At 40.0% G+C, this 19,758-nt stretch overlaps 1 protein-coding gene across 6 annotated transcripts in view; it reads left to right on the top strand.

Moving 5' to 3' along the window:
- Positions 1 to 19,758, top strand: part of TANC1 (tetratricopeptide repeat, ankyrin repeat and coiled-coil containing 1) — a 58,333-nt gene that overhangs the window by 34,053 nt on the left and 4,522 nt on the right. For all 6 annotated transcript variants that reach the window (XM_039698647.1, XM_039698646.1, XM_039698645.1 and 3 more), the window contains 17 exons: positions 1,577 to 1,834; positions 2,415 to 2,534; positions 3,619 to 3,900; positions 4,745 to 4,896; positions 6,116 to 6,347; positions 7,360 to 7,526; positions 8,823 to 9,430; positions 10,756 to 10,864; positions 11,078 to 11,200; positions 12,022 to 12,258; positions 12,876 to 13,061; positions 14,933 to 15,011; positions 16,366 to 16,499; positions 17,235 to 17,358; positions 17,471 to 17,646; positions 18,667 to 18,799; positions 19,609 to 19,700. In XM_039698647.1, the coding sequence (XP_039554581.1) occupies positions 1,577 to 1,834; positions 2,415 to 2,534; positions 3,619 to 3,900; positions 4,745 to 4,896; positions 6,116 to 6,347; positions 7,360 to 7,526; positions 8,823 to 9,430; positions 10,756 to 10,864; positions 11,078 to 11,200; positions 12,022 to 12,258; positions 12,876 to 13,061; positions 14,933 to 15,011; positions 16,366 to 16,499; positions 17,235 to 17,358; positions 17,471 to 17,646; positions 18,667 to 18,799; positions 19,609 to 19,700 (3,212 nt within the window). The remainder of the gene's footprint in view (positions 1 to 1,576; positions 1,835 to 2,414; positions 2,535 to 3,618; positions 3,901 to 4,744; positions 4,897 to 6,115; positions 6,348 to 7,359; positions 7,527 to 8,822; positions 9,431 to 10,755; positions 10,865 to 11,077; positions 11,201 to 12,021; positions 12,259 to 12,875; positions 13,062 to 14,932; positions 15,012 to 16,365; positions 16,500 to 17,234; positions 17,359 to 17,470; positions 17,647 to 18,666; positions 18,800 to 19,608; positions 19,701 to 19,758) is intronic.

The raw sequence follows: 19,758 nt of genomic DNA, 5'->3' as shown, positions 1-19,758 counted from the left end.
CACAATAAAAGCTTTGCTGGATCCTTGCTGCTGTGTCAGGATGCAAATCTTGAGCAACCAGGTTTCCTGGAGCTGTACTTCACTCCAAGAGGAATCAAGGTTTTAAAGATTTCATACTTCAGGAGGAGACAGATTTTTTTGGCACAACAATAAAAATAAAATAAATTTGTCATATGGAAGTACAATCTAAGTGTGTGAAAGATTAATGGGGTGCTTGGAAAGTTGGGGCTTTTTCTTCTACTGCCTCTAAATTATATGTCATATTATTGGTATTTCTTAGAATACGAGCTGTTGAATTGAAGTATCCAGTCTTCTCTTTCTTATGAATGTGAGCCTAAGCTGGAGGAAGGCAGAGTTGTACAAGTACCTCACCATCCTGCATGGCTGAAGCTTCAGTGCAGCTTGGTCCTTCCTTGACTGCACCAGGCTCAGCAATGCAGAAGCCACCCCTATGGTTGCGTTTTGTTAGCAGTCCAGTATGCCAGAATGTTTTCATTAAAGAATGGGCCAGTTGAGTGTAGAATAGCCACAAATACGGCTTTAACTTTTAAATTGGTAGCCTAGGAAGGACCTAGAATTTACACAGATACTATAGTTTGAACTGGTATTGGTTTGTTTTTTGTTTTTTTTATCCTGATGCCCTTTCATCCTATTTCGTATTTTCTTCTGTTGCATTAAAGCGTTCAAAATGCATTGAATGTTGGCTTAAGCTTCAATAAATATTTCTTGTTCAGTTATTTTGTGAGAGTTTAATGTAAGTAGTTGAAAAAAATTTAAACAGAGTGGTTTCAGTATTAGTCTTACAAAAAGGTATATATCTACAAAGTGTTCCTAATATAGGCAAGGAGGTTAGCATAGTTTTCTTAAACATTACTCAAGTAGGTCTTCAGGAATATAAAGTCTTCATGTTATTGTAGGAAGCCTTGATTAAATACAATCTCAAACAGGTACGGGCACACTGATAACCCTCAGCTACCAAACTGTAACATTTGGATCCCACTGGATAAGTTGGTGTTGTCTCTCATCCAGGGAGTCACTGCAGCAGCAGAAACTGCTGCTCTGTACCACAGCATCCAAAAACACCTCAGTGGTCTTAGCTGCCTTTTAGCTGAGGGTCTCTCTAGGTCTGTGTTCCTTATTGCTTAGCCTATGAAATTTTAATAGCAGAAAGTGCCCCCTTTCCCCCCAAGCCTTTATTTGACCTCCTATTTATACTTCAGCACTCTTTAAAAACATAAATCAATATATTTAATATAATCTGAAATTTTATTAATATACTCTACTGGTTCTGATTCATCATGCATCTGCTCCTGTTTGCTCTTTCTGACAGTGAAATGTAGCAGGTGCTTAAGAAAGGAACAGTAAATAGTTTACTTGCTGGAAGGTTTCTATCAAGATTGTTTTGTTAGGTACAGGCTGATTGTTATCCTGATGTGGTTATGTATTTTAGGTGAGACTTCTAAACAACATTGAATTTTTGTCATTTATGTTTCACAATGCCATTTGAGAATGAAAATTCTTATGTATGTGCCAAATTCCTCTGACTTTACTTGGGCTTTTTCCCTTTTTTTTTCAGCCACTATAACAAGTTCATCGGAGAATGATGATCGTAGTGGATCTAGCTTAGAATGGAGTAAGGATGGGAGTCTCAGAGCTGGAAAACACCAAGGCATCAGCCGTGATCGAAGAACAGATAATTGTTCACCAGTTGCAGAAGAGGAAGCCATTGGCTCTTCTGAGAATTTGCCAAAAGAAGTATCAACGGGAGAGGGTCCCCTTCCTTACACTCAGAGTTCTGCCTCTTTAGTAATGCCTCGTCCAAACTCCGTTGCAGGTAAAGTCCTGAGGTCAAAACCCAAGGGTGTTCTTAATGTTGGACATTTCTTTTGAATCTTTCTGTTGTTGGTATGAAAGTTATCTCTATAGGATAAAAAGAAAAAAGCCTATGTTCTGAACTGAATAGATGAGCATTACCTCATTTGTTTAAAACTGTGATCCAGAAGGCTCTTACCATGCTTTTTGGTAGGTATTGAGTAGGTCAGGACTTTTGAAACACTTCAAAAGTCCATCAGTTATTCCAGGACACTGCCTGGTGACAGGTAGTATATTAGCAGCTAATACCTGAACCTGTTCTAACACTTCTGACCTCACTGATGTGGTTGTTCCTACAGTAAAAAAGAGAACTCTCTGAATGGGAGAACTAAGGGCCATTTAAACAGGGAAAAACCCAACTAAATCTTTTGTCAGCTCGGTTGAAACGCCTTTTGCAAATGTAGCAACATGAATGACTTTGTTGCCATTGTCTAGAAATACTTCTCTGTAAGTAACAGGCAGATTAAGGACTGTAATAAATAATAACATTATTTGTAACTTGTGTTGAGAGAATAATAAGCTTCAGTTCTTTAATACTCTAGCAACAAGTTCAACCAAATTGGAAGATTTGAGTTATTTGGATGGACAAAGAAATACTCCTTTACGAACTTCAATTCGCTTACCTTGGCACAACACCGCTGGCGGAAGAGTGCAGCAGGAAGGTAAAGGCAGGGATATTTACACCTGCATCTGTCTGGCACAGTCACACATTCCTTCAGCAGTCTGGAGCACGGCTGGGCTGCGAGCTTTGTAAACAGCCCTGTCCTACAGTTGTTGTGGAGTGCTCCTGACAAGTCACTGTATGTCTGCCAACAAGATGCTTGCTTACACTTTTTCCTGCAAAATGCTATGCTTTAGAGATGGAATGTGTTGCATCTGTTACAAACAATAACAATTAAAGGCAGAAAAATTTAAGTGAACTCGTAGCAAAACTGGTCTTGAGTATGTTCTTTTTCTGGGTAATGGTCTGAGTTTATGTGCTGACATCAGTCACATTATATGTAGATACTATGCTGCCCTTTTCCATTTATGGCTTTTTCACAGTCACAGATTAATGCTGAAACAGAGGTTGTGTAACATTACATTTGGCTAATGAATCTTTAGAGCATATTATTGGTGAATATTATTATTCCCGTAAATTTTAGTTTATTTTATGCAATCAAACACAAATTCTTTCCTAAGTCATCAAATGTTTCCCAGATGTATATATCAAAGTAATCAAAGGTGTAACTACTGATCCTGTGACTTGAATAGTACAGAAAAACAAGGTAGTAATTTTTTTTTTTATTACCTTAAGGGTTTTTTTAAAACAGAAAAATTATGTTATTCTCTGTAAGTTTTTCTGTTTCTCTGTAAATGTCTTTACAGATTTGAAGACCTAACACTGTGATGCTCAGCACATAGTTCACTCTAAACTGAAAAATGGTGCTTCCCCGTTTGTAGAATTATTAATGCATTATTAAGAAAACTTTTTGGATTCTACAACTTACTAACTTGAGTTCAGTTGTAAAAAAGTAGATTGTACCTGTAGCTTCTTCCCTCTACAATTTAATTCATGCAAAAATTATGGAGATGACCTGAACTGAGGCAATCAGATTTTATTGTTTTCCTGGTGAAAGCACTAGAATGTCTGATTATGACTGATAGTAACAAAGCTTCTAAATTATATTATCTTCTGAAACCATGCTGTTTGATTGCATGTCAAGTTTCTTCTGGTAAACTTTATTCCCTGACACATCTTTTCAGCTCGTTTCATCCCCTATAAGCCTCAGGACATTTTGCTGAAGCCGCTGTTGTTTGAGGTGCCAAGCATAACCACAGACTCAGTGTTTGTTGGAAGAGAATGGCTGTTTCACACCATTGAAGAAAAACTGCAGAATCCTGACCCAGCAGAGATCAGGGGAGCAGTCATTACTGGAAATGTGGGATTTGGGAAGACTGCAGTCATTTCACGGCTGGTGGCACTCAGCTGCCATGGAAGTCGCATGAGACAAATAGCCTCCAACAGCCCAAGTTCATCTCCTAAAAGTATGTTCTTTTCCTGGGTATTGGTCTGGGTTAATGTGCTGACATCAGGAGTCACATATTTGCTTTTTTGGCTTAAGCTAGTCAGGCCTCATCAAGTCTTTCACAAACACTTTTTTCTTCCAGTGAGTGAAGGAAGGAGTTAAACTTTAGTGTTCAGACAAATACCTTCAAAGTGACATAATGTGGGCTCAGCCCATCAGAGAGGTGGTATAACACAGGCAGTGTGTACCCCAAACTCTGAGGACGTGACTGCAGCAGGCTTTGTCTCTCACAAGTTTGGAAAGGGAGCAGTGGGTGTTTTTCCTGCTGTGTACCCACTTTGTATGCTTTCCATAGAATTTTTGTAGAGGTGAGAATAAAGCTGTAGAGAAACCCCTTCTATCTTCTACTGGGATCCGTAGCATCCTGTCACCAGACCAGTCCAGTGCCTACATTAACTGGAAGGATGGTGAGACTGTCATTACTGCTATTTCCCTGCCTGACACTTCAAATGTTATTGTTACTAATAATAACAATGATAAATTTCCCAAGAGTTCAGTCATATAGTAACTACTAGTTTAAATGAGTCATTGTATGTTTAATTTTCTGAAGGAAAGTCTTCACATCAGCATGGTTTTGCTTTCAGTAATTCTGTAGTTTTGATATAAATGTCAGTTGAGTTGTTTTAAAATCATAAAGTTGCAAATGCGTGCCTGTATGCGACTAGTTGCAGGCTTCTTTACTAATGGTGTTGCTCAGTTTCAATTTTTACTCTAGCAGTAAAATAATGGGTGGTGTTTTCCTAGAAAGCAATCTCCTATCAGCAAATTTGGTTTCCCTTGTATTTGTTGCCTTTTACATGCAGGTGGTGACTCCTGTCAGGAGATTCCCTTAAGCCAGTTACCCCCGTGTCCCCCTCCGTCAGGTGACACCAGCACATTGAAGACTCTGACTTGTTCTGGAACTCCTGAATACAAAACTCAAACAGGGGATTCTGTGAGACGCCTCGCTTCAAAGGTGAGCTGTCGCTTCCTAAGAGATGTTCAGTGTCTTAGACCCCTCTAACCTGGGGTCAGTTTGCTTTGCAGAGCCCGCAGGAGGCTGCGGGCGGTGCTGGGAGAGGGGTGGCACCTTGGCACCTCTGCATGATGGCTCTGTTTGGCTGCAGAAATCAGCTGCCTGCCTCTTGTACTCCTCAGGTGATCACCTGAATGCAGCATGGTCTTAGAAACAGTTACCTTTACAATTTCTCATCAATTTTGTGTGGGTGTGGGAGCTTGGGATCCTTTCCTTGCCAAAGGTGGTGTATGTTTTCTACAGGCAGCTGTTCAGTGTACCTTCGAAAAGCAAGATTCAGAGCAGGGGGAGGCAGGGAAGATAAAATATTTGGTTCTTGTATAAACCATCTATATGCTATGATACAGGTTGAGTCAGAATGTAGTTTTACTTTTCATCCTCTGAAAACCTGAAGTAATTTTTGTATTACATTATTATGTTAGGCGTTTTATTTTTTGCCTAAGTAGTAAAATTACTGAGTGTCTGAATTGCATATTTTACATGAATAATTGTAGGGGAAACATGAGATTTTTAACATTTGCAGTCTTTAAAGTGATACATATTTGTTTGAAGGAGTGTTATGAAAACTACTGAAGTGCAGGCTTTTCATTCACTGTGAACACCAAGTTTTCCTTGCGGTCTGTTTTGGGTCTTTTTACCCCAAAGAAATATGGGTTACATCCTGGTTTATTTTTAAGTAATACACAGGTTTGAAATACTCAGAATAAAGCCAGTTGTTGTATTTCTCCATTTGCTTATGTAATAGTTGTCATTTACTTTTGCCTGATAATCAAATTAGTCCTTAGGTCGTTACAGCGTGGAATGTGGTGTTGTTAAATTGCAGCCACTAGGTTACCTAGTCAGACCCCCAGGTTACTTTTGTGCTCTGTTAATCAGCTGCTTGCCCACTGATTCCAAATGCCATGAACTCAAATTGTGTTTTCCTGCCAGAATCTTAGTATTTTCCTCTCTGCATGCCCTGCAAGATCAAAAACCTATTTCGTTGCCTTCTTCCCTGTGTTTGACCCAGACTATCAGAGACTGTTACAGCTTGGGATCTAACACGGAAAAGGATTTTGTAGTTGAGAGAGAAATTTAATAACACTTTATCATAACTCCACTAACTAGTAACCAACCAGAATTCTGAAGGAGTAATGCTTTTGACTTTGTAATTCTGCAGGTCGTTGCTTATCATTACTGCCAGGCTGATAACACGTACACGTGTCTCGTCCCGGAGTTCGTGCACAGCGTGGCGGCTTTGCTTTGCCGCTCACATCAGTTAACAGCATACAGAGATCTCCTCATCAGAGAGCCTCACCTGCAGAGCATGCTGAGCCTCAGGTCTTGTGTCCAGGATCCAGCAGCAGCTTTTAAAAGGGGAGTGCTGGAACCACTTTCAAACCTCAGGAGAGGTACGTTAAGCGGGAAGTGACTTGGAAATGGAATTTAAACTGCATAAAGAGTGGAAAAAAGTATTAAAAGTAAATAAAGCAGAACATTCATGGACAAAGGAATTTCTTAATTGTGCTAGTTGTTTGTAACAATAATAGATGGGCTTTAAACAGTTGATTAGTATTTAAATTAAAATTCTGTGAAACTTATTAAAGGTCATAGAAACTTTATATTTACTTCTTTGCTAGAAAATGGGAAGACAAGCTATTAGCTTGAAGTTAAGGCTGGCACATTCACATGAAAGAATTTTGTTTTAAGATGCATTTGAGTTTTGTCACATACTTTATAATTTTTTGAGCCTAAATATCTGCAAAGCGGATGTAGATTTTGCTTGCTTTTAAAATGGATGTGGCAGTTTTCCAACAATCACAGAATCTCCTAAGCTGAAAAAAAACTGTCCAGGATCGTCAATCTGGCTCCTGTCCCTGGACAGACACCCCAACAATCCAACCCTGGGCATCCCTGGGAGTAATGTCCAAATGGTCCTAGAGCTCTGGCAGCTTTGGGAGTGTGCCCATTCCCTGGGGAGCCTGGCCAGTGCTCAGCACTCTGAGGGAAGAACCTTTCCTGATATCCACCCTCACCCTCCCCTGACACAGCTGCAGCCATTCCCTCCAGTATGGTGTGTAAAAGAAAGCACGTAGCAACATGACTTTTGTATTTAATAAAACACTAGCAAACTCCCTTTGAAAACATCTGCTTCCCAGCACATGCCAGCTTGGGCAGATAGCTGATCTGTGGCAGAAGGGGGCTTTGCCTACATATGAACAGAATATATCATTCCTGTTAAAATGGTTTTTAGTCTTCTAATATTGTTTTTAATCTCCTAAATAGTGCTTAAATGCCATAAGATGTACTGGTGTGCATGAAGGTACATTTTTGTTTCTCAACATATGGAATTTAACGATAAAGGTGTGTCACTTTAAGGGGGAAGGTGTTTTTATCCTTTCCTTTTTTATTCTCAAATTTCAGAGCAGAGGATTCCTGAGGAAGACTACATAATTTTGGTAGATGGTTTAAATGATGCTGAATTTCATAAACCTGATTATGGTGACACAATTTCTTCATTTATCACAAGTATAATCTATAAGTTTCCTCCCTGGCTGAAGCTCATTGTGACTGTAAGAACTAATTTCCAGGTAAAAACACCTTTTAATGCTTTTCTTACTCTCAAAGACCAAATGATTATTTATATGGGTGAAGCTGCATTATTATGAAAAATACTGTGTTTAGAGGAACTCAAAGTCTCTTGGATTTCCTTCCTTCCTTCCTTCCTTCCTTCCATGTTTATTTTGCAGTGCACAGGTACAATATTGGAGGCCTTTTCCATTGTGAATCACTTCATTGCACCTGTCAGTAGAGTTGCTAATACTAGAAATGGGGAAATTTGAGTCTCTTCCCTTGTACTTCAGGAGGGCAGTGTTAAGGGGCAGCTGTGCTTCAGTACAGTCTCCGAGAGTTTATTTCTTCACTGCCTTTTACCACTAGCACTTGGAGTATTTAACTGGCTGAAGAGTTTATTTCTCAACTAGATTTTTGGCTTTAAAAAGGGATTTATGTAGCAGAGATTATTCCCTCTCTGGAGACTGGAGAAGTGTGTCTTTGCTTAAAACATCTCACTAGTTGGAAAGTGCAGTTTTTTTAAATCCATTTAATTACATAAAGTGGAATAGTTCCTTTTTGTGTTGTGAATGTCAGGAGATGTTTGCTAAACCTTTCTAATGTATCACTCTATGTAAGAAGTTTCTGGTTGAAGTTAGAAGTTGCAGAAGCCTTTATTTTAAATAACACTCTATGTAAGAAGTTTCTGGTTGAAGTTGCAGAAGCCTTTATTTTAAATAGAGGTCTTTTGGATCTTTATTTACATAAACATAAAAGTATCTCCGTAACAGAAGCATGAAAGTGTGTTCAGGTGAACCTGCTGAAATGTCTGTGCTGTACTTGGTACTTGTACCTTCAGGGTCTGGGGATGTGTGCACAGCACCTTTCTGGTACATTGTTACTGGAAGGTGAAATTATGAGGGGAGTCTTTTCTCTCTTGTCATTTGTGATAATTCTTAATAAAACATTTCTGCCTAATAGATCATTCCTTTTGGCTCCCCCTTTCCCTGGCCTGTCTCAGGGCCCAGTTCTGGTAACTGTTTTCCATTCACTTGACTTTGAAGTGGTCATTTCTCATCCCCTTCAGTTATTAAGTTTGGTCAGTGAAATATTTGAGACCTTCTTATGAAAAATGATAAAATGTAAAAATACTGTTCTACCTCCTAAGAGGAGGCAATATTTGTGAAACCATCTCAGGGTTACTGAATTCCTTTTTAATCTCACTACAGAAGGGAAATGTAGCAGAGATGCATTGTTGTGTTCTCAGTGCTGGAATACTGTAATGTCTTTGATTTGTTTTTTTTTTCTATTGTTCCCCCCTCTCTCCCTCACAGGAAGTGGTAAGTTCACTACCATTTATCGCAATATCCCTGGATAATTTTCCAGACAACAAAGGAATTCACGATGATTTGAACGCTTATATTCAGTACAGAATTAATAACAGTCAGGAAATTATAAACAACATGTCTTTAAATGGAAAAGCTGATGCAGCTACAATTGGGAAAGTGAGTAACCACCTGATCATGAGAAGCCTGGGATCTTATCTCTATTTGAAACTCACTCTGGATCTTTTCCAAAGAGGTCATTTAGTAATCAAAAGTGCAAGCTACAAGGTTGTTCCTGTGTCTCTGTCAGAGCTGTACTTGCTGCAGTGCAATATGAAGTTCATGACAAACTCTGCTTTTGAGCGAGCTCAGCCCATATTGAATGTGGCATTGGCATCCCTGCATCCCATGACAGATGACCAGATTTTCCAGGCTATTAATGCAGGACAAATAAACAGTGAACAACAGTGGGAAGACTTCAGCCAGAGGATGGAAGCCCTTTCCTGTTTTTTGATCAAAAGACGTGACAAAACACGCATGTTCTGCCATCCTTCCTTCAGGGAATGGCTTGTCTGGAGAGCAGAAGGTGAAAACACTGACTTCTTATGTGAGCCAAGGTAAATTAAAACTGCAGTAATTCATGTTCAAATAACCAAAATTAGGTTTTTTTATATTTGATTGCAACAATAGGTGAAAGAATGATGTTAAAATACAGGTGCAACTATTTTTTTCCAAAATGATTTTTTAAAATATATTTAGAGGTAATGTGACTTAAGATTCAAAGTTTACAGTGCATAATTGACTCTGCGGAAGTCAGAGATTTGCATCTGACTTTGCTACCTTCATGGAGAAATTAGAGTGCTATATTGTTCCTAACACAGCAAAATTGTTTAGAATCCTGTGCAGCAGCACCTTTTCTGTGTAATGTGGAATGCAGGAATAGAAAGAACAGATCATTTGTGCTTTTTAAATGTAAAAATATTGAGACATTTTGTGCTGTAATTAAATCCTGCTGGCATTATTCTAGATTGTTCCAGCTGTTTTTCTGTGACTTTGAGAGACAGAGTTGGTTGAGTTGGAGACAGTGGCTGTTCCTGTTTGTCATGTTCTCACAGTCAGCTCCCCCCCCCCTTTTTTTTTTTCATGTTTCTTGGGGTTTACAGCTTCTGGGCTTTACAAAAGAATAAATAATGCTGATATTTAAAATTATTACCAGCCCAAGACTTGTCTGAGCTTGCAAGTGGCTGTAACAGGGCCAGTTCTGTAGGTGGGGCTGGGGCCTTGCAGCCCTGTGGAGCCCTGGTCCCACCACACTGGGAACTCCCAGCACTTGCCCCAGCAGCAGTGCGAGTTGCCTGGGCCCAGGTGAAGCTTCTGATTGTGGAAAGGTCTGTTCAGGAATGTCTGAAGATGGGGTGAGAAGTCGCTTCCCACAACTTCTCCCTCAGATGAAGAGTCCAGCTAGCATATAGCTAATTGCCCAGTTCCAGTGTTTAGTCTGATTTACAAATAGTATATTATAACCTTGTTTTCTCAGGGTTGTGCTGCTCTTACTTACTCTTAGAACCTTGGCCACAACTAATGTAGGTGCAGAATTACTAAATCCACATTTTCGCTCAAATTTCACAAGCTTCAGATCTTGTGCTTCTAAAAGGATTGGCTTCTTTCTGAGATGCCTGCAGTTCGTGGCTCTGAGAGTGCAAAAGGGAGCAGTATGTAAACCACTGCAAAGCTGACACAGGCCCCCTATGAGGGGACAGCACAGAAATAAATACCAGGAGTGTTTAATCTTCAAAATTTGCTGGTTTTCATTTTGAATTATTTTGTTTAGATGTGCTGGTATGTTTCAGTCAACAAAGTTGAACTGTTATAATAGGCATAAAGATGTGTATGTAATGAAATACAGTTATAAAAGTAGTTCTCTCTTAATCCCTTTTATTAGGAATGGACATGCTCTACTGGCTTTCATGTTTTCTCGACAGGAGGGAAAGTTAAACCGCCAACAAACTATGGAACTTGGCCATCATATACTTAAAGCTCATATTTTCAAGGTAAAGCTTGCAGCTTAGTAGGCTTTATGACCTATTCATATGAATGCATCATAGAGGTTCTCCTCTGACTTGCTTGAATAATTTGTTGGGAGTTTATGCAAAATATTTGGTAGTGTTATCGATCCAGATTTTATTTCTTTTTATACTGAGTTGTAGATTAAAATAGGATTTCTAATTCTATAGAGAGATTTCCTGTTATATAATTTCTGTTAGGGTCTCAGTAAAAGGACCGGAATTTCTTCCAGTCATCTCCAAGCCTTGTGGATTGGTTATAGTACTGATGGACTGTCTACAGCCCTGGCTTCTCTAAGAAACATCTACACACCCAATGTGAAGGTAAGAGCATCAGCAGGGCTGTACAGCCAGTGCTTTGTCTGGAACTGGGCAGGGGAATGCTGAAGTCAGTGTAACTCTTCAGCAGAAAAGCACCTGGATCTGAACTCTTTTGTGACAAGCCTTCATGTACTTTTGTAAGTTGTTGCTAAAGCTCAAATCAGTTTTCCCTGATAGTATTGATGGAAAGAAGGGTTTTTACTTTTTTCTTCTGTGGCTATGCTCTGTAGCACAGGTGAGTGTGTGGCTGCATTTTTGGGGGTTAGATGAGCCACATGGCCTTGCAGTGCTCTTTGCTTCTGTGGAAAAGTGTCAGTTGTAAAAGGGAAAATACTGTGAGAGGAAGGGATTTAAAATATGACAACTTTCCATTGTTATTTGAATCCCCAGATGATGCATAGCAAAATCCAAGTCAGTCAGTTGGAATTTGAGCCAACTACTAAGGCTTTTGACTGGAAAATCCGTGTGTACATAAACACACACGTGCATGCTCTGGCCATTTTTTTTGAGATTTTCTTTTTATGCAATCTGTTTCTCTCTTGATGGAGGTAGTTGCAGAGTAGCAGCAAGTCACACATGCATGATGAGAGTAGTGAGTTTCAGGGGAGAAACAGGTCTTCTCTTGGGAGTGTAGTTCTCAGTAATACAATCATATATTTACTAAGACACGATTTTAAACTGGTATATTGCTATATATGTGTTAAAGTTGATGTCTGCCAATAAAATCTGCATCAAAATTTGGGTGTAACAAATGAGTACCTGATAAAGATATCAAATTCAGGCAAATATGAGGGAAACATTGTTTTGTTTAAATTAAATTTTAGGTGAGTCGGCTGCTGATTTTAGCAGGAGCAAACGTGAATTATAGAACTGAAGTACTGAATAATGCTCCAGTGCTGTGTGTTCAGTCACATCTTGGACATGAAGAAGTGGTCACTCTTTTACTCGAGTTTGGAGCTGCCATTGATGGAACTTCAGAAAATGGGATGACAGCCCTTAGTTATGCAGCTGCTGCAGGTCACATGAACATCGTGTCACTGCTTTGCAGAAAAGGTGCAAAGGTAAGCTGGTGCACAAACTCTGCCAAGCCTGCAGCCACAAGAGTCTTACCGAGGCCTAAAAAAGCTGTTATTGATTACTTAAGTGTATAATTATCAGACATAGGCCTGAGGGGTGAGTCCAGACTTCCCGTGAAGCATTTTGCATGTGCCACTGGTCACAACCTTCTGGCAGAGCTGTCCAGCCAGTTTTGGGTGCCCCTCATCTGCACTTTCACAACCTGTTGTCATCAGCTTGTCAGTGACTGTTACTGAGAGAGTGTTGGAGCCCTCTGAAGTCAAGGCCAAGGGCATCCCCAGCTCTCTTCACGCACCCTCTGGTGCCCTCAGAGCCACTGGCTGTCCAGCAGGCTAAGCACAGTGTCTCCTTAGCAAGCCCATGCTGAATGGGGCTGCTCACCTTGTCCTTCCTGTGTTTGGCAGTGCTCTCTGGGATTGGTTTTTCCATCACCTTCCCAGCTGCTCTGCTGAGGCTATTGGGCCTGTAATTCCCCAGATGTTCCCCCTTGTCCTGGAAGTCAGCATTGAGAGCTGCTTTCTCGTAGCGCCCTGAAGCATCTCCTCTCCACAGCCTTTCACTGCATCTTTTAACCTCAGATGTTCCCTTTTCCCCCCTTCAGGCTGACCTTGCAGACAAGAAGGGCCAGTGTGCTTTGGTCCATAGTGCCCTGAGAGGGCACTGTGGAATCCTTGAGTTCTTGCTCGGCCTGGTTTGGGTGGCTCCCTCCCAAGAACAGGATTCACTGAGGAAGCGCCAGGCACTGCAACAAGCTCTCACAGCAGCTGCCAGCATGGGGCACTGCCAGGTGGGTTGGGAATACAGGTACTTCCAGATCTGTTTGAAATCACCACAATGTACAACAGTGCTTGCAGCTATTTTTAAAAGAGGCTTGGAAAGAATTGTTGAGACTTCTGGTATTTGTTGTAGTATGTATTATCAGCTGGTTTAAATGCTCTAGCTGAGTATCTGATAATACAGTTTGCTGCCCGGTTTGTTTATATGTAATTTTCTGTCTACTTTCTCCTCCCTGTCCTTGGAAGTAGTCCTAAATCTCTAGTGGTGGTGACGATTTTTTGTATCGCTGATCCACCCAAGTAGGTTTCTACTTCAGGCTGATTTTTTTCTTCCAATTTTTCATTGCATGCAATGGCACAGGCTTCAGTTTTTAGCTTGATGCATGTGCCAGCTTACAGACTTCAGCTTAGTGTGACTTCAGACAGAAATTTGAGAAATAACACTAAAAATAAACACATAAGAAGTACTTAAAATGCTTTAGATATTTAGGTAATAGAAGTATGTCTTCTGTTCATTGGAAAAATAAACTGTAAACTGTTACTTGGTAGAAAAGTAATGGGTAAGTAAAGACACTTGAATGAAGATCAACTAGGCTAGAGGACTTAGTTATGTAGTTAGTGATGTACCAAAATAAAACAAAATCTCTTCAATAAAGCTGTTTCAATATTTACTTATTTTAAATCTAGTTTTAAGTTGCTATAAGATAAAGAGTCTGATCCTTGAAGTTGTTTAGATGATTCAAATATAGAAATGTCTATGTACAATTAATTTATTATATGGTAGATAAGCCATCGCTGTCTTACAATATAAACTTCAGGATTCTGAGCTGTGGTTAACTTGGATGAGTGGATAATTCCTTTACTTCCTGAAAGTTCTTGTTTGCTGTCCACTGATTAAATGAAAGCAGTCAACTCCTGAATATCAACAAAAAAGATCACATTATTAATAAATACATATCTGAAAAATGTCCATCTTTCTTTATTTTTTAAGACATTAAGAAGCTGTATTCTTAGCTGGAAAGAAGATCTGTGTTTTTCATGAATTTTAGTAAATTATGTCCTAGCATTTTGAATTCTAGGATTTTCCATACATTGTGTACAACAGTTTTCAGACAGCCTGAAAACACACAGATCCTTTCTCCTTTCCTGCCTTTGTTTTTTCCTGTAGCATCCCAAACTTCGTTAATATGATTCTCCTCCCTCACCTGTTGACTGCAGCCTCAGTGACCATGTGCCCCATTAAAAATCTGTTTAAAACAGTCATGAGAGGAAGTTTTAATTTAATGATCTTTTAGCAGGTGGTTTCAAAACACAGATTTCCTTAATATTGTGGAAACACAGCAAAACTTAGTTTAAAGCTTATTTCAGCTTTAAAAATTACCATTTATCAACATGTGCTTAGACCATTCTGGGAAGAAATTTAGATAAACAGGTAAGCTGTAACCAATGTGGAAGGAAAAACTTAGGTATCACCATTTTACAAAATGTATGCAAATATTCTCATTTTTGCTCTCTTGTTTTAGATGATCTGGAATTTCCTCACTGAACTGGGAGGCTTTATTTTTGCCATTGTTTATGTTGATTATTCTGTTCTATATAGGCCACATTGGAACTCATTAAATCATAGTCATGCCAAACAAACAAATGCACAGAAGAGCACTGGGCTTTTTTTAAACTGTTTTCAGTAACATTCACTTGTCTTCAAGTCATCCTAAAGTCGTACTGAATTTGTTTTGAGTAATACTGATTTTCTTTTCTATTGATTATATGCATTGAGAGAGAAGCACTCTCACTTGTTTTGTATCTTTTTCTCCCTTGTACCGTACGAGTGACAGCTGATGCTCTTGTGGCTCAGCACATCTCTGCTCACTGTTTTTGGCAGGTGGTTCGTTACATCTTGACAGTTGAAAAAGACCATGACATGGACATCAATGACACTGATGCCTTGTGGGGAGAAACAGGTATTTCCCTTCTTGTGTGTTTCCTAATTAGCTAATTTAAGAATAAAGAGCTTTTAATCTTACTTTTTAAATTTAATTCTCCATAATAAACATAATGGAAAATACCAGTTTTAATAATAAAATGCAGTTTATAAGTATGGTTTTAACTTACTGAATCTATGCATCTCAAATATCGATGGGCTATTTTATATTAAAATTACTGTGAATTACTGACTTTTTAACTAAATGAAAAATTGTGGAAATACAGTGCTTAAGTTTTAGTGTGGAATTATATGGGATTCTCTGTCTGAGAACCTCTCTTTAAATATCATTAGTTTTCAGGAAGTGCTGGGCCATAGCCTCATTTGTTCTGATCAGGCAGTGGAAGGAGAGACCTGCCTTTGGGCATCTGGGAAAGGCCAAGTGTAGTTTTTAAGTCAGACTGTAATGCCTGCACTGCAGCTCCCTGGTGTGCCTTGTGAGTGGCATCTCCATTCCATGGAAACAGCCGAGGGTGGGGGAGCAGCACCGGGATGATGGTCAGTGGCCTAGAGAAGCAGATGTGCTTTGTTCCTACACATCTACAAAACCCTTGTTGCAAATCCAGTGAATTCCAAAAGCCATACATCTGTTCCTAAATTAATTTTGTTCTTCAATATTTTCCTGTCAGTGTTTTTTATTGAAATCCTTGCACTGGGAATCTTCACTCACTGAGGAAGTCAACTCCCTAAAAGGGGGATTTTTAAACAAGACTTGACTCTTTTGCTTGTAATATTTATATCTGTAACAGTTGCTTTCCAGTTGTTCAGCTTTAAACAGTTATAACTGTTACACAGTGCAGTTTCATCAACTGAGGAGCAAATGGGTAAGATAAGTGCTAAAAAAGAAAAATTTTCTTCCTGCAGTGTTTGTAGTTTCCTTTACTTTCAGCATTCATTGGAATTTAAAAAAAAAATTCTACTTGATCATGTTTGAAAATGCTAAAAATGAGTAACAGGAAATTCACAATTTGACCCACTTCATAGAAGAAAATGAACTTATTAGGCTTTAGAAACTGGAGGAGCAAGTCCTGCGCTGATTCTTTATTAGTCACACGTTAACTCATTTTTTGATACTTGTTGGCATGACTGGTGAGGTTTCAACACAAACATTGAAATTTAAATTTCAAGTTCTGTTTACAACACAGTATGAACAAAATAGAAGAGGGGAAAAATCACGATGGGGAAAGTATTTTCTTTTTTTGTTCTTTTCAGCTTTCAGTAAGTGTCACAGTGAAAAGCTGAAAGAATGGGGATTCAGTAACACTCACATATTGTGCATGTGTCTAAAGGCCAAATAAACCGAGAGCTGATGTTGATGCAAATGCTTTCTGTAGCCCTGACAGCTGCTGCAGGAAGAGGAAAGCTGGAGGTGTGCAGGTTACTCCTCGGGCACGGAGCGGCCGTGAGCAGAGCCAGCAGGAGAGGCGTGCCCCCGCTCCTCTGCGCTGTCCGGCAGGGCCACTGGCAGGTCTGGCACTGCTCTGGGGATCCTTTGGGAGGTGCTCCCTGATTCCTCCCATCTCTAGTTTTGAAGATAATTAGTATCAATTTTCTAATACGTATTTGCATCTGCCTCAGGGGGATGTGCTCAGAAGCTTCACTTCCAAACCCTTTGTATCCCTGGAAATAACTTAAAAAGCACATTGGCATCACAACAGTCTTAGTTATAATATACCTAAAAATAAAATGAGTTTAAAATATTTTATTTCCTAGACCAAGATCAGAGGTGATTTCCAATCTTTTGTGCTGCTGCTGTGCAGAGAGAGAACCTTGGATTCAGAAGCCTTCCTCATGCTGGTCTCTCCTGTCAGGAGAAGGCCTTGAACTGCAGTCAGGGCTTGAGCTACATAGAACTTCTCTGTTGTTGCCATAAATACCACCTTAGTCCTCTTTGTTAAAACTTCATGATATTATGGCTGAAATCTCAATCTGCCAATTTAATAAAATCATAGGTTTGGAAAGATTGGAACAAGACCATCAAGGCAAATTATTCCCCAGCACTGCCAAGGCTACCAGTAACCCATGTCCTAAGGTGTTACACCCACATGGCTTTTAAATCCCTTCAGGGATGAGGCAGGTGGGAATTCCACCCCTGACCCTGTGCCAGGGCTGGACAGAACTTTATAAGAAATTCTCCTAATATCCAATCTAAACCCCCACTGGTGCAAGGAATGTATTTTTAAATTTATATTTTCTGTTTCAGATTGCTAAACTTCTAGTGGAGCATGGGGCTGATGTGAATTTAAGTGACAAGCAAGGCCGGACACCTCTGATGGTGGCTTCTTGTGAAGGACATCTGAGCACTGTGGAATTTCTCCTTTCTGAAGGTAGAAAATAAATAGCAGATTACAGCTGCACAGGGATTGCATCTGGGTGAGTTGAGGAATTTTTCCATTTAAACAGAGTATCTTCATAACAAAGTTCATATTCATTTTACAGGTGCAACTGTTTCATCTCTGGACAAGGAAGGACTGACAGCTCTGAGCTGGGCATGTCTGAAAGGCCACAAGGAAGTAGTTCAGTATTTAGTAGAGAAAGGTGCAGCCACCGATCAGACAGACAAAAATGGACGAACACCCCTAGACTTGGCAGCTTTTTATGGGGATGCCGATATTGTAAGTATAACAAAACATTTAAGAAAAAGTTACAAAAATTTAGAATTTAGAAAAAATACTGCCTACCAAAATAGGAAATTTGGGGAAGTAGCCAAGAGTGTTACACTGCTCTCATCCTGACAGCAGTGAAAATGTTTGCTTAGGAAAACATTTTCTAGATAGGTAGGAGCCTGGAATTACACTGCAAACCCACAGAGGTCCCTTCTCTGGGTCCTGGTCAGTTGGTGCCTTTGTAGAGGAAATACTCCAAAAAGAGGTGTAAGAAGAGGAAGGGCACACTCAGGTCTGCATGCACTGTGGACAGATCCGAGAGGTCAGCAAGGAGCTAGACAGAGCAGCACATGCAGCCTCTCACACTCACATCTGTGTTTCTGCAGCTTGCATACACAAGGTCTGTTTCAGGTGCTGCTGTGGCATGTAACTCACTGTGGCATGTTGTCCCATTCAGCCTTTGTCTGAATAATTGAAATTGTAAGTAAGTTCTCAGGTTCCATAGTGGCTTTGGTAGTTTTCAGACACTCTTTTTGCCTGTAGCACTAGGTACTGGAGACTCTGCTGGAGAATGAGGGGTGTCCAGGCACCTTCCTGTCCCTGCATTTGCTGTAGGTCATTATCCTGGAGTGGTGCCAGCTCCCATTTCGCTGCCTAGACTGGTCCCTTCAGTATGTCTGCTCAGCTGCTGGCCAGGCTGGGACAGGGACAGTGCCAGTAAAGAGGTCCTTGAGCAGGCCCATGGCTGAGTCGTGGGGCTTGTCTATGGGCAGAACTGTTGGTGCCTCTTCCCTTAGAAAATCACTGCTGGTGGCACTTGAGCAAGTAATAGTTATGGGAAAGAACTGCTGCTTCCCTCCAGCCTGCCTGTGCTGTGCTGCCTTTGGCGGGTTTTAGATGGCTGTACTCTACTCAGCAGCATATGCTCAGTGTGTTTCAAAGAAGATTACCTGGTACCTTAAATATTTCCTTGGTCTGCCTTTGGTACCAGAAGCCATGTTACAAAGTATGTATCATTTCTTCTTCCAGGTGCAGTATTTGGTGGAGAAAGGAGCAATGATTGAACACGTGGACCACAGTGGCATGAGGCCACTGGACAGAGCGATTGGCTGCCGCAATACCTCAGTCGTGGTCATGCTGCTGAGAAAGGGAGCTAAGCTGGGTTAGTGAAACTGCCCTGCACCGTGACAGACAGCTGCGTTCTGCTCTGCCAGAATTAGTTATTTCTGTAAAGCAGATAAAATAAAACACCAGATTTTTGCAGGCTGTCTAGCTTACAGGTGCCCACCCAAGAGAAAAAATCTCCTTTAAAGGCAGACACACAAGACTCACTTTAGAAGTGAGGGAATGCAAGGACTTTTATTCTGCTTCTTCTTTGATGTGTGCTGATGGTGAGGTCTGGAGATGTCACTGCATATGGTTTCTCTGCCTTAATATATTGCCTTAAGACAAGAAAATGGTGATTGTGCTATTACTGATCCGTAACTCTGGCACTATTAATGATTTAGATTAGGAAGTTTTAAATAACATTCTTCTAATAAACTATAGAACTGTGTATTTTTGCAAAGGGTAGGCCAAAGAAATTTAAGTTATGTATTGCCCGTAGGCAAGTACATGATGCAGTACTGTATGTGATAATTACTGAATATTTAGTACATTTGAACACTATTTCATATTATTTGGGTAGTAAGTGTGATCAAATACAGGTTCTTACATAGAAGAATTTAATTGTGACTTCTGTACATTCCTTCACAGGGGTGAAATGTATCAGACCATTTAACACCTGGCTGCTGTCCAGGTGGTGGCATAGATGCATTTTAAATGTGTACACCCTAATTATGATGATAATAGTAATACTGGTTCCATGTAGGTGGAATATATACTGAAGTAGGACCAGGATTTCTACTGTGGTAGACAGTAGAAACACACTTTCTTCCCTTTTGTCAGAGAGTCTTAAAATTTAACTTGCAGGAAATGCAGCATGGGCAATGGCCACCTCCAAACCTGATATTCTCCTGATTCTTCTTCAGAAACTGATGGAAGAAGGAAATACGCTCTATAAAGTAGGTGGATTTTTCTTTTTTTGTGGCAGCAGAACATTGGACTTCTGCTTGAAGGTAG

The sequence above is a fragment of the Passer montanus genome, unplaced genomic scaffold (genome assembly GCF_014805655.1).
Source record: "Passer montanus isolate IOZ18808 unplaced genomic scaffold, ASM1480565v1 scaffold128, whole genome shotgun sequence".
Classification (NCBI taxonomy): Eukaryota; Metazoa; Chordata; class Aves; order Passeriformes; family Passeridae; genus Passer; species Passer montanus.
Note: the sequence above shows the minus strand (reverse complement) of the source record. Positions and strands in the feature narration are given on the sequence as shown.